Raw genomic sequence first — 13247 nt, forward strand, 5'->3', positions numbered from 1 at the left:
GGTCTTTAAAGTGTAATAGTCTGGCTACTATAGGTCTAGGAGGTGCTCCCGGAGGGGGCCTCCTTGCCGGTACTCTGTGAGCTGTTTCAAACTTGTAGAATCGTGTGAGGCCTACAGGAGCTACCTCCTCCTGTATCCACTTTTCCAGATATTCTGGTAGGTTCTGTTGTTTGATTGATTCAGGGAGTCCAACTATCCGGATGTTATTTCTCCGGGACCTGTTTTCAGCATCTTCAGCGCGGGCCACCAGAGTACCCACTTGTTTCTCGAGGGCTGCCACTCGATCGTCGGTCAACTTCATCTCTGGTCTTATTTCTGAGACAATCTTTTCCGTTGTTGCTACTCTTTCAGCAAGGCGGCGTTGATCGTCCTGGAGTAAGCCCAAGTCTAGCGCAAGAGTGTCTATCTTGTGCTCAAGACTTTCCATAGAGGAGGTGTTGGCCTGCATTATGTCCCCCAAAGATGGGCTCCCTCTGGTTCCGCGGCCTCGCGAGGGGGGGGCAGGATCCTCGGTGCGGCCCCCGGCATCCTGGGCCGTTTCTCTCCGCTTGGTAGTTTTGCCCATTACTGCAGGATCAGCCGGGGGTCCCCCAGTGGTCACAGTCAGGTCTCCCCTGGGTCCCGACTGGGCACAGGTCGGCTTCCACCCTCCTCCTCGCAATCCGCGGAGTCCTCTGTCTTCTCCTCCCCCATTCCTCTCACCTTGAGCATCCAATAGCTGTGGGGGGCTGGCAGCGATGTTTATTCAGGGGGTCCACCGCACCGGGCTGTTTGTTGTGCTCCAGTTGTGTGCCCCTGCATGGGGCAGGGCGAAGGGTCCAATCAGGTGACCCCTCTCTGAGTTATGAACTGCGTTACGGGCGGCCTCAGGCTGGTGTCTCATTCCAGGCACTCCTCCTCTGGGCACAAGTTCAATCCGGTGGCCCGGGGTGCCCCCCGGTCTGCTTTATTCCCAGGTTGCGCTCGTTTCGTTTGCTGTGATCACAAGCGCGACCGCCTTCTTATGGTCAGGCAGGCCATGTAGTCTTCCCCTCCGAGTTCGCATTTCGGAGGTCCCTGCCTATGGTAGAAGGCTTTTTTTTTTTAAAGAATTTTTTTGAAACAGACCTTTTTTTGTAAAAAAAAAAAAGAAAAAAAACTTTACTGTATTTATAAATGAAAAAAAAAAGTTTCACCGAGGATTGGCAGTGGTCCTCAGGCTCACTACCTACAAGCCCTGGAGAAAAAAAAGTTTCACCGAGGGTCGGCAATGGTCCTCAGGCCCACTACCTACTATCCCAGAAACGTTAATCAACAATCACAAAGGGCCAAGGATCAAAAAGAGGCACTTCCATTTTGCGAGTGGGATTAGCACCCCAACTTGGGATCCTGTAACTTGTCAATGGTTTCTGACTGGAATTTGGTCTTATGAAGGGGTGCCCACAATATGCCCCTTTAAGTAGTGGAGCGGTATCCAGTCTCAATCCCATTTTAAGAGTAAGTAAAGCTTTACTAACTTTTAAAATTGCGTATTTATTGGGAAAAAAAACATTTCAGTGACAGAGTCTAGTGTAGAGTGTTTGTGACCATTACAATGGATAGTACGTATAGATTCTCAATTTTGTCAAGGGCAGCAGACATGGAAACAAACATGGAGCAAGTGGAAACTCACTCCACTGGTCCATAGCCACTAGAACATTATAGAAATTGGGTGGAGGCAATTCCAAATTTGGGCTGGCTCTGTGCAAACAAACAGACGTTACCATTTCTGTGTCCGATGGTGTGACACCCCTTAGCTTTCCAAACCAAGAAATTAATTTCTCCAGCTACTTGCATATGCTCCTTTGTCTCCCTCACTCCTTCCACTGCTGTACAATAGAACACAAAGGAGAACTGTAGGAGAAATAGTAATGTAAACCACAATTTTTAGCTGGCTTTGGCTAGTTGCACACATCATCGTTACTGGATGGTCACTCAGGAGAATGTCCCTCACTTCCAATGGGAACCCTGCTTACGCCAACAGATCAGATTGTGAATTGTTTTCTTTTTCCCACGACAGAGCTACAGATTGCATCTGAGTAGTTAATAGTGTAGAGCAGCATAATTTGTAATCCCAGTCTACCCGTCTCGTATGGTATTTTGAGGAGTTGAAGTTGTGCGTTAGGTGCACCCATTCACAGATAACAGATTTACCTGAAGGAAGCCTGCATTTTAAATGAGTCTGAGCCCAAGTATACAGGAAGGCTTGGACATAGAGACCTAGGCAGCACCTTTCAATCGCTCTTAAATGCAGTACAGTCTAGAACTGTATTGAGCCCTGTGATATGGTCTGTGCTTTACCCAGATTGAGTTGAAATTATAGGTTGTGGTCATGTGCACCACTAATGCCCAAATATTTACATGCTGTGTGTTTCTTTTAGCTGTAATTCAGGCAGTTATTTACCAAGATTTGCCATCGCTCTAGAAACAATGCAGGTTGGCATTTCTTAATTTGAAAGCCATACATAAGATCACAGTCTCAATTGTTTTGAGGTTATGGGACTGCCAGGTCCATCAAATGTTGCCATCTTCCTAAATAAGAGTTGTCGAACATAACTCAAACTATGCAGATAGTAATAGTAATCGATATTTAAATTCAAACCATTAAGATTCATAATCTATAAATATATTTTATGTGGATCGCCTGTAATCCAGCCCTCCTTGACCTCCATTGGACACTCCTGTCATACAGAGAGATGCACAGTGTGACCAGACTGCATAACACACTACCCTTGCAGTAAGCTTCTGAGTGTAAGGGCATGGAATTTCATGCCCTAGGCAAACAGAAAGCCCTGATGTTCCCTCTCTAGAAGTCCAAGTAATCAGAACTTTTCAGCCCAGTTGTAGCATGCACATCTGGCTTGTTACACACCAGTTCAACCCTATTGATAAAGTCAGGACAGAAGATCACGTGTTTCTTTATCTGAACAAACATTCCCACCCACAGAGTCCAAGTCTCTTTAGGATGCCTAAACTAGTAAATGCAATGTTGCTGTTGTCGTACAAATTTTCACCAAGTTATTGGAAATGTACTTTTAGTCTAAAACCTAATAATCAGATTGAGTAAAAAAAAAATAAGTGCCAATTTGTTAAAAACATAGATTGACATTTGACCTGTCTTTGAACTCACAGCAAATGTGACAAGATAAAAACAAAATTTAAGATTATCTTTAATGCTCATTCACTTTTGGAACTCCAGCATGGTAATTTAGGTGGTGTCCAGCATTCCCATACCCCTACTTATCTTCCCTATGTACCCAGGAGAACTATCGCTTGAGCTCCACCAACATTTCTGGCATGCGATTCCCACAGTGGCATTCCTGAATATATAAAAGTCCGAAATGGCTGGTAACCACCAATGTGTTCACTTTGCTGCCCTCTAAGAGGAGCCTTTATTTCTCTGTATGTCCACTTATCCGAAACATTTCTAGTTCATCCTCGGAAGTGGAGGGCCACCCTCATCTTTCCAGATCACAGAATTATCATTCCCGCCCCCAAAAGCACTCAGCTGCACTTTGCAGCATGGGCATGTCAGCTCTACATACGCCAGCCTATTGCTGTGTGCCCGTATTTCTTGCTGAAGTGGAATATTCGGTCTGCTAAGCACTATACAGGTAGTGTCAGTGTAGCGGTATGAGTTTGGAAGTCAAGGTAAGTCATAATATTTTTGCAATACCTAACATGAAAAATCCACAGATGTCATTGGAATGATAATTAAGTTTATTTGCTTAAGAGTAGATGACTCATCATTCTGACTATTGAAAGAATAAGATTGACTCAAGGAACTGTGGATGATCAACCTAGTGGAAGCCATCTTACCACTAACATCAGTCGCCTTCTGGATAGCTTAGTGATGCTGCACAGTGACTAATGTCTTCCCACTCCATGGAAGATTCTTAAAGTGAACTTAATTATCCTGAGTCAAATGAGCTGCCAAGTATTACATTTCTGTTTAAAAAAGCAAACATGAAAGACCCATTCAGTGTTGGTTGGCACGTTTTCTTTTTTTCATTCAGCCAAATTTTACTGGTTACTTTATACCAAGTTTCTTTTTTTGCTCTGCTTTGAAACTGTGAAAATAATATGTATGCTTGGGCATTAACTATTAGGTCTTGTCTTTTCTATCAGCTTGTCATTATAAAAGGTTTTTCTGTTTGGTTTTCAGTGCTGTCAAGTTATACAACATCTTCAGCATCACATTCCCGGTGTTGATGTCGCCCAACAATGCCAGGTCAGTTTCAACATAAATTGCTATTGAGCACCTAAACAGAGGGCAAAACCAGCATTGATTAAGCTTGTAGTCATGCATGCGCCAACTTTAAAATAAGACACCAAAAAGGAACTTACACATTTCAGACAGTTGTTATCAGCTGGATTTTGCTCTATATTTCTGTAGTTCTGGACCCAGGGCAGTTCTTATGGAACTAGTGGTAAATCAGTGGTTATTTTATAGTCCTGGTACCTATGTTACTGCTGCGTTATTTATCAAGTGAAGGCATAGGGTTAATAAGACAGGTAATGACGCATGTAAGGTGATTCATTTTGCCCCTCCTCTCTCGATTGACTGACAGCGAGACCTGTTGTGAAGCCTTTTTTTAAATGATATTTTACTGAGATTGTTTCATAACACAACAGTACCCCCACTAGTAGCCTCAGAAACAGTTCTGACCCTCCCACTCCCATGTGCTTATTTGTCCAGAGACATAGTTTAGCACCCACTGCATTTCCCCCCAGTAGTGATATTGATTCATTAGGGGGTAGGTCCAAGGAGAGCAGGAGTCAGAAGGAGCACAGTTAGGGCAAAGTGAATGCTGTGTTCAGCTAACGCTCCGTATCATGTACCCTCCCCCACTCCTGCCAACCGCCCCCACCTCCATATCTTGTCAAATTTCTTAGGACACCTCCGGTCTCTGTATATTGCCTTCTCCAAGATCATGCATGCATCCATACCCCTCTCTGTCTCTCATCGTTGGAGGTGTTGAGCTGCCCCATGTTTGGGCTATGTCCCATTTAGCCGCCATATATCCCAGATTCATGAGTAACTTTTTGTACCTGGTGGAATCCCCGACCTTCCATATCCACGTTAGGATTCTTGATCCCATTTTAACCAATCTGGAATGCAAAACAATTTAGGTAACTTGCCTATATGCTGGATCCTGTCTGTTGTTCAGCCCTGTTATGAGCAGGGCATTAAGTGATCATATCAGCAGAGGAAAGGGGTTGCGATTAAAGTAAACTCGTTGTGGATTGGGTGACGAAGCTTCTTCCTTTTGACTGCAGGTTATGGAAAGTTGCCAGTGAAAAAAACGACGGGAAAGAGTCAGTGCGAATGCAAACTCAAAGGTTACATAAGAGTGAGTTTGAAAGCAGTCAAACGTACTATTCGTGGACAGTTGTTTCCCAGTGTGCTTCTGTCCACTCTCACAATGAATGTCATGTTGGAAAATTATCTAGCGGCAAGTTGTGCAATCTTAGCTCAGGCTGCATTGATAGCCCCCAGTAACATGGATGCTTGTGGACAACAGCCACATCACTACTCATTAACATTATATTTAAACACAGGATTGGAGTGCAGCATTTAAAAAGTACATTTTTGACAGTTAGAACAGCTAATTGCCCTAAACCCATGTTGAAAATACCTAAATATTCATGCAAAAGGAGTGTTGCAAAAATACCAGTTTGCTGTTACATTAACTAACACAAAAGTGCCTGAATTATCATGTGGACTAATGAAGTAAATGTGATTGCCATTATTACACATTGTTGTACTCCTAGAGAAAGCTTCTCTCACCAAATATCTGTGCTGATTGTTGTGGGCCTTGAGCGACCGAACATCCTCAGAAAAAAACTGCTAATTGCTATGTACTGATGAGTCAGGTCACAAAATAGTGAACCACAGTGGGCCACAGTTCGATTAATGTGCTTATTAATGAGGTAAGCCGCAAATAGTGACCCATTATGATTTGCTGTCATCATAGTGATAGTGGTCTTCTGGGGTCAGTAGACCACTATGTTTGGGATTGCTTTTAAATAAAGCAGTTTTTTAAAAGGCAGCCTGTTCTCCTTAAAAGAAAATGGGTTGTGTTTACAAAACACGAAAAGTATTATAACCTTTCTTTAGGAGTAAGCGGTAGTCCCGTCCCAAGGCATACTCGTAAAAAATGTTTTGTCAGCAGTCTCAAAGGTGGATGGATCCCTTGGGGACCCTTTCACGTTTGTGAATAGGTTACCACTATCTTTATGAAATCCGTAAAATGTTAACATTTTGTGGCTGGATATCAGTTGCAAAATGTTAATACACCCCATAGTGAATTGCTGTTTACAAAGTACACCATAAACAGGTTCCTTGCAAATAGTGATTCAGTATGTATTCACAAACCTAAATTGCAATTTATTGATGTGTTAGTGAATCACAGTTTGAATTTTGTAATTACCAGAAAGACATATAGCAATCTGAAAGGCCCTGATTTTGCGAATCTGAGCCTTTGAGAGAACAAAATCTTTTTGTACATCTGGACTATGATTGTGTTTTCCTCAGATGGCTGAAATGCTGATTTGTGTCTGCTGGGATTTCAGCCTTGAAATGCAGTTTACACAGACCCCTTAAACGTGTGTTTTTGATGCTGTAAAGCAAAGGTTGGGGGCTCAGTGTTGCTAGTTGGGAGCATCGCTCGTGGGCTCATGTCTGCTAGGGAATCAGCCACATGCTACATGTTGGTGTCCCAGAGGAATGGGACATAGACCAGTAGTGCATAACTCAGCTGCGCCACATTCAACACTCAACTATGACTAAAGGTATAATCAGTCCTTTAAATAGAATTTTAAAAGTGCAGGTACTCACTAGTTAGAGTACCTGTTTGCTCCTGAGAAGTACCGATACTCTCCCATTGAATGTATAGAAGCAGTACTGACAAATACAGGTACGCCCCCTTTAAAATAAAAGTAGTGCAGGTACTCAGTACCGGACAGTACCTGCCCACTTAAAGCACTGGCTAGAATTTTTCCACTCCTTCAACCTCACTAGCCCCCCTGCCCACACACTGCTTCGGACCAGCATGCGTGGCCCCCCCACCCTGCTCTTGCCACCCCACTATGCTGCCTCACACTTGTGTCCTCTTGACCTGCTTGCCAGAGTGTCCCTTGCTTTCCCATGCGCCTCCTTTTCTACGTGCTCCTTGCACCCACCCCGTGAGTGGTGGAAGCTTGCACTGCTGATGTCCTTTTGTACGCCTCCAGTGTGCGCTTCTGAAGCTTTAGAAATTCTTTTCACTTTACAAAAGCAAAAACAAATGCATTTATGTACTCTGTATTATTATGTATGTCTTTTTGTTTGTTATTATGCTCCATGCTGTGCAGTGCCTTTCAGTGGGAGACTGCGCCTGCCCCTCTTTGGGGCATAGGTTATCAATAATTCCAATCTTCCAGTGTTGGGAGGCATGCTGCCAGCGGCAGTTGTAACAGCCTAACGAGGCACTGGAATGAAACCTACGCAGCTGGTATTGTGTTAATTCATGCCACCTCACATGGTGTAGTCGTTGCTCTGAGGAACCTGGATGGGGAATGGTGTGTTAACAAACCCTTTTTTCTCCCTACAAATGTGTTACCAGAGGTTTCAGACAGCAGGCCTGGATATTACTGTTGGAGACCTGGGGAAAGTAGTTCATGCTCTGCATTATCTATTCAGGTATGAAAGCCAATATGCCTTTTTTCTTACAAATATTATTTATAAATTATTAGTGAATAGAGACCGTTATAAATCATGATGTAAATTAAAAGAGAAATAGGAGCATACAGATACGAAAAATGCATACTGTGCTTAAACATAAAAAATATGAGCCACCTATTTGTTATGTGCAGCTAAAAAAATCTGTTCAGTCAGCAATCGTATCCCGAATCTTTTAACACCGTTGGGTGGGGCGGTGGGTGCCGTAAGGGATCCGGGTTCAGAAGGGGCCCCAAACTTTTAGAATTGTTATAAAAGCACTGCTTTTGAGAAGAGTATCTTCTCCGTAGCACATATGTTGCAGACCTTAGCCTACCAGACTAGGTGGTATGAGGACTCAAGAGACCTTCACATCTGTGCCACTGTGTGACACTGCTAGCAGCAAATAGAATTTCATTTTTCCCTCGACCTGCCTTTTGCCGCTATAACACATGTTTTTAGTCCCTTACTGGCTGCCATGTTTTGCTGCTCACTTCTTAACCGAGAGAACCTGAGGAAACATATGGCCCATTCAACCACTTCCAGAACGAGCGCCTTTCTCTGATGTAAATACTCTATGACACTTTGAAAAGGAGCATGAAAATATGTGCCTTCCAAGTATCACATTATTATTCATTTGTGGTAAAATACATCAAGGTTTGGTGTCAGACGCTGCTTGGGGAACCACAAGGCAGATAGGTGGCTTCTAGTCCCTAACTGTGGAAGGTGAGGTCATTTACCAGTGGTGTCCTGGGGTCTGTCCTATTATGCCAGTGCAAACTCAGCCAAGTTCACCTGTTTCGCAGTTGACTTTCAGTAGAACACAAACGAGCAGTCAAAGGCGTCTCAGGGAGGTAGTGTGGTGGCAAAAGATCAGAACTCAACAGTCAATCTAACCCAATAATGCATTGTTCACCCTTGCTTATCATAGCAAAGGGAAAGTGCTTTAATAACACAGCAAAACATACTGTACAGTTCAGTGGGGCTCACCTATGGGGTTGTGAGTCCAACTACAATTCCTAGGTAAGCATATACATACTATACGGCAACATCTGCCTGTTCTAGGAGTTTCTTTGGTGCCTATGGGGCTTCTGCAGAAGCATAGGTTTATATTAGGTACAGGCGCTATTCACTAGGTCTTTATTTATGTGGAGTGAGTCGTAGTTCAGTTTAACAGTTTGTACACAAAATGGAATTGAGTAAGTAACAGTCAATGTTCCAGCTGCAGAACACGGTGTGTCTGTCTGACTCAGATGTTTGTGTGGGAGTCCCATTACCTGAACAAGTTGCTTGTGCTGTACTGCGCTTTCAGTGCTGACATAGGGCCATGGTGGCAGCCTCACGCTGTGCCAGTTGAGCAGCACAGAAGACCTGCATTTCAGGAGGCCGTCCAGGCAGACGCGGCCGGGATCCAGCTGGTGCTCGTTGGGAGCATTTGCAACCTCCAGGCCGAGATCACACAGCGCGCTCATCTGGAAGATACAGCCTCTGGGCAAGAATCGTGCCTCTGCTTTGGTGATGGAGGCTCCTCCACTGCATTTGCTCAGACTCGAGCAACAGCACCAGGCTGGCAGGATGCCAGATAGTACATAGTTACTTCTTCTCATGCTTGATTTTTGTATGAGGCCCGCTCTGGCGGCCACAATGGGTGACTCACAATGTGGGTCAGGTCCCACTTCCAAGGGCAGTCAGCTGCTTATGGGTGTTCAGCGTGCCAAGCACACCTCTTGCTTCTCCTTTTGGACAGTCTATCCACTTGCATGGTCAGGCACCCTCCTTCCCTCTCTGAGCAGGCATGCAGGTTTCTTGGTGGCACACCATCAGCTTCTCCAACGAATTGTGAATACTTCTGGTTATGTGCCATCACCCATGCAAGAGCCCGAAGGCAGATACCAGCACTGATAACACACCAGCTGTTCATGTACTCTTTGGAGCACTCCCTTCCTTGGTCAACCTGGAACCGGAACAAAGTGGGGTGGATCCCACTTTTATACACATGTTCTAGGCAGGGCTTGTGGATCCACTGCCTAATATTTTAGAAATGGTTTGGGTTGATACTCCACTTTTGAGCTAGGTGATGACTCTGTGCTCTCTGCTCGCAGTACTGCTGGTTCCAAGCAGAGTATTAAAAAGAGGTCACAGTAAAGTGTGAAAACACTGTACCTGGCTGTCAACATCCTTCCTGAATTAATGATCTGGGACAGGCAAAAAGGGCAAGCCCTGCATAGAAATTACTCAGCTTGAATAACTGAAACTGCAGCCCCACCCTTCACCCCTATCGCCTACAAAATGATAGTGCTCCGGATGACTTAGTCATTAGCTTTTTGCTTAAAAAATAAAAAAGGTCCTTATTGAATTTCTAAAGGCATCTGTGGCTCCAGACTCTCTCACTCAGTATCTGGATCTCCACCTTCCTGCCTCAGGAATGCAGTCACTACACTTCCCCTGTCTGCATCATCCCGTATTGCCCTCCATCCTGTGCCATTGCCATGCTAATCTAAGAACTATCAATAACGGATCCCACGGGTCCTAGATTTCAGACACATACCGCAATCAGCAGTAGTACCATGTATGTGCTAGACATTCACTGCACATACATGCACTTGAAACACACATGCAGAAAGTCAGCTTAAGGTTCTGGGGTGCACACAACAGTGGAATTTTACTTGAGGGGGATCAGTAGACTTTCCATCCCGACACAGGGGAAAAAAAGATCTGGTTGCACTACTGATTCACAGAAACTTGGTACCCTGCTGCCATCTTGTGGTAAATAGAGTTTGGAGCTCCTAGGGCAACTTTAATTTGCTTAAAATGGCGCCATTTCTAAAACATTTATTTCTCATTAGACTCGAAGTGAGTGCAGTTCTCTGTAACAATCTTTTTCGGTGAACATTCCAATGAGCAAAAAAATAATTATGGTGGACTGAGTACTGGACACACTGACAAAAGAATAGTAAATCCATTTGTAATGATAATCACCTAGCACAATCAGATACCTCATGTCTGTAGGTAGAAATTGAAAAGAGAAGGGAACAGGCTGTGATGATACACTCATCGTCTTTCGATGTTTGTCGTAAAGAAGACAGTCTTGACAATGATCTTTTTGACAGATTTGACCTGGGCATTCAAAGATGGCCACTAGTAGTGCAGATTCAAACATTTGATTGTTTTACTAATTCCTAAGTGCCCCTGATGAGCTTAGAGGATCAGAGTCCTTCTCTGCTCTTCAGGGACTACAAACAACTCATTATGCATAACCATACCATTCACTATAGATTGTTCTTCCGAAATTTGTGAAAACCCTTTTAAATCACCAGTTATATTTATACTCTTCAGCGCATCATCAATGATAAACTTCTTGACCTGGGAAAGTTTCTCGTCACCCAAATATGATTTACTCCATTCTGCCTCTGTAATTTGTAAAGCACATGCATCCACAGCATCAATCACTGCCACCACCCACTCAGTTTGAGCATCCAGGTCATCATTTGTGTCAGTCATTCAAAGCCATACGTGACAAGCTGTCTGCTTGACAGTTCTTCTCTCCAGAAAGATGTTTTATCAAAAGTATACTCTTGAAGACTTGAAAGCTTTGCATAGATTACTGCCATGGAGCAAATGGACTAAGGGCTTGTGATCAGTTATATTCTCAAATTTTGTACCCGAAATAGACAACTTCAATTTCTGTGCCGCCCACATACAAGCTAGTCCTTTGTGTTTGATAGTGCTGTAGTGAATCACAGCTTGTTTCAACATTTGGATGCAAATGCAACAGTCTGTTCTGTATCAGCAGCACTTCAACACAAAACTACCTTGAGTCCTGTGAGACTGGCATCTATTGTGGTGGAACACCTGTAACTTGCATGGAAAGAGCTCAGTGCTGGAGCTTCCTCAATCATTTTTTAAATTCTATTGAAGACTCATCCAAAATAGTAGACCACTCGAACTTTGCCCCTTTTTGAATAAGACTCTCAAAGGTTCCATGGTTTGGGCAAAACCATGCACAACTGAGAATAATTCTCTGCCAACCCTAAAAAGGAGCAAAGGAAATCTTTATTTTTCGGTGGCTCTCCATCTCCAAAGGGGTTAATACAATCAAACTTTGGTTTGATTCCCTCAACCGAGGTAGTGTGTCCTAGAAATTCTAACTAATGAGTATCAAACTTACATTTGTCACGCCTCACAGTCATTCCAGTTTTAGCTAATAGAGCGAAAACGTGCCTCAAAATAGCATTGTGCTCCTCTAGATTTTCAGCAAAAACCAAGATGTTGTTTCAGCATACCTGAACCCCTTGGACATCCCCAAAACGATTTTCCATCAGCCTCTGATAAAAACTAGCCATTGACCCAAGTCTAGACAGTAATCTTGCGTACTTGTAATCACCAAACGGTGTTACAAATGCAGTCAGTTCCTGTGACTCTTTCACTAGGGGCGCCTGGAGATACGCCAAGCATAGATCTGTGATTGAAACACTTTTGTGCTCCCTTTTCCCCAAATTGGCTAATAGGTCACATATTTTTGACATGGGGTGACGATCAATGTTGATCTTTTTTAAATAGCATCACTCTGCACACAGTCTAACCTCTCCTGACTTCTTATGTGCCACAACTACAGGGAAAACCCACTGTGAAGATTCACAATGTGCAATTATTCCATCTTCATATAATTTCTTCAATACTTGTTTGAGTTTGCTTTAATGTTTAACAGAACTGGCCGAATGTTATGGACACCCGTATAGACATCTGACTTCAAACTAATTTGATGTTCAAAACCCTTAACTGACCCTACTTTGTCAGAACCAAACTTCAGCAAACTATTTCAAGATGTCTCCCACGCTTGCATTCTGACACTCATTCCAGGTAAGCCACAGTTAATTCATCCAATACCACAGGATTCTCTGCCCCTGGTTTGAGATAAAGAGCCATCTTGGCTAAGTCTCTCCATCCAACAATGTCCTTACCCTTTGATTACTACATACACCTTTTTAAAAGTAATTTGCCCCAAACACTCAATTTCAGGCACAAAGTAGCCCAACATATCAATATCTGTCTCCCCAAACGCCTTTGAATTTACATCTGTAGGCATCAGGGTAAAATCGTTCCACCAATTCTTGTAAAAATTGTTATCCCTAAAATAGTAATTAGAGAACCAAAGTCCACCATAATTCGGAGGTTCACATGACCAATTCTTGCTGTACCTAACGGACCTTTTTATGTTTCCTGACAGTGAGACAGAGTCACACTCAATTATGATTTTTTTTTAAACTTGTTTTCTCCCCACACGCCTCTTCAGCAACAACCATCCTATTTCTTTTTACAAAACTTCCATTCTTGCACATGGCCTGAAAGTGGGCAACTTTCTTGCAGGCTAGTTAATGTTTCCCAATAGCAAGGCAATTTGGGTTACTACTGACATGCATCCTTGACGCACACCTATGACATGCATAGCCTCCCTTATTCCCCACAGACCTGTTATATTTAGTGTGTGTATTCACTCTGCATACAGCTACGTCAAGATCATTAGCAT

General features: G+C 43.4%; 1 protein-coding gene across 1 annotated transcript in view; it reads left to right on the plus strand.

Moving 5' to 3' along the window:
* COMMD6 (COMM domain containing 6) overlaps nucleotides 1-13247 on the plus strand; it is a 124776-nt gene that overhangs the window by 44009 nt on the left and 67520 nt on the right. Inside the window, exons 3-4 of the mRNA XM_069205276.1 lie at nucleotides 4184-4249; nucleotides 7626-7702. Of these exons, the coding sequence (XP_069061377.1) occupies nucleotides 4184-4249; nucleotides 7626-7702 (143 nt within the window). The remainder of the gene's footprint in view (nucleotides 1-4183; nucleotides 4250-7625; nucleotides 7703-13247) is intronic.

This window comes from Pleurodeles waltl, chromosome 8 (genome assembly GCF_031143425.1).
Source record: "Pleurodeles waltl isolate 20211129_DDA chromosome 8, aPleWal1.hap1.20221129, whole genome shotgun sequence".
Taxonomy (NCBI): Eukaryota; Metazoa; Chordata; class Amphibia; order Caudata; family Salamandridae; genus Pleurodeles; species Pleurodeles waltl.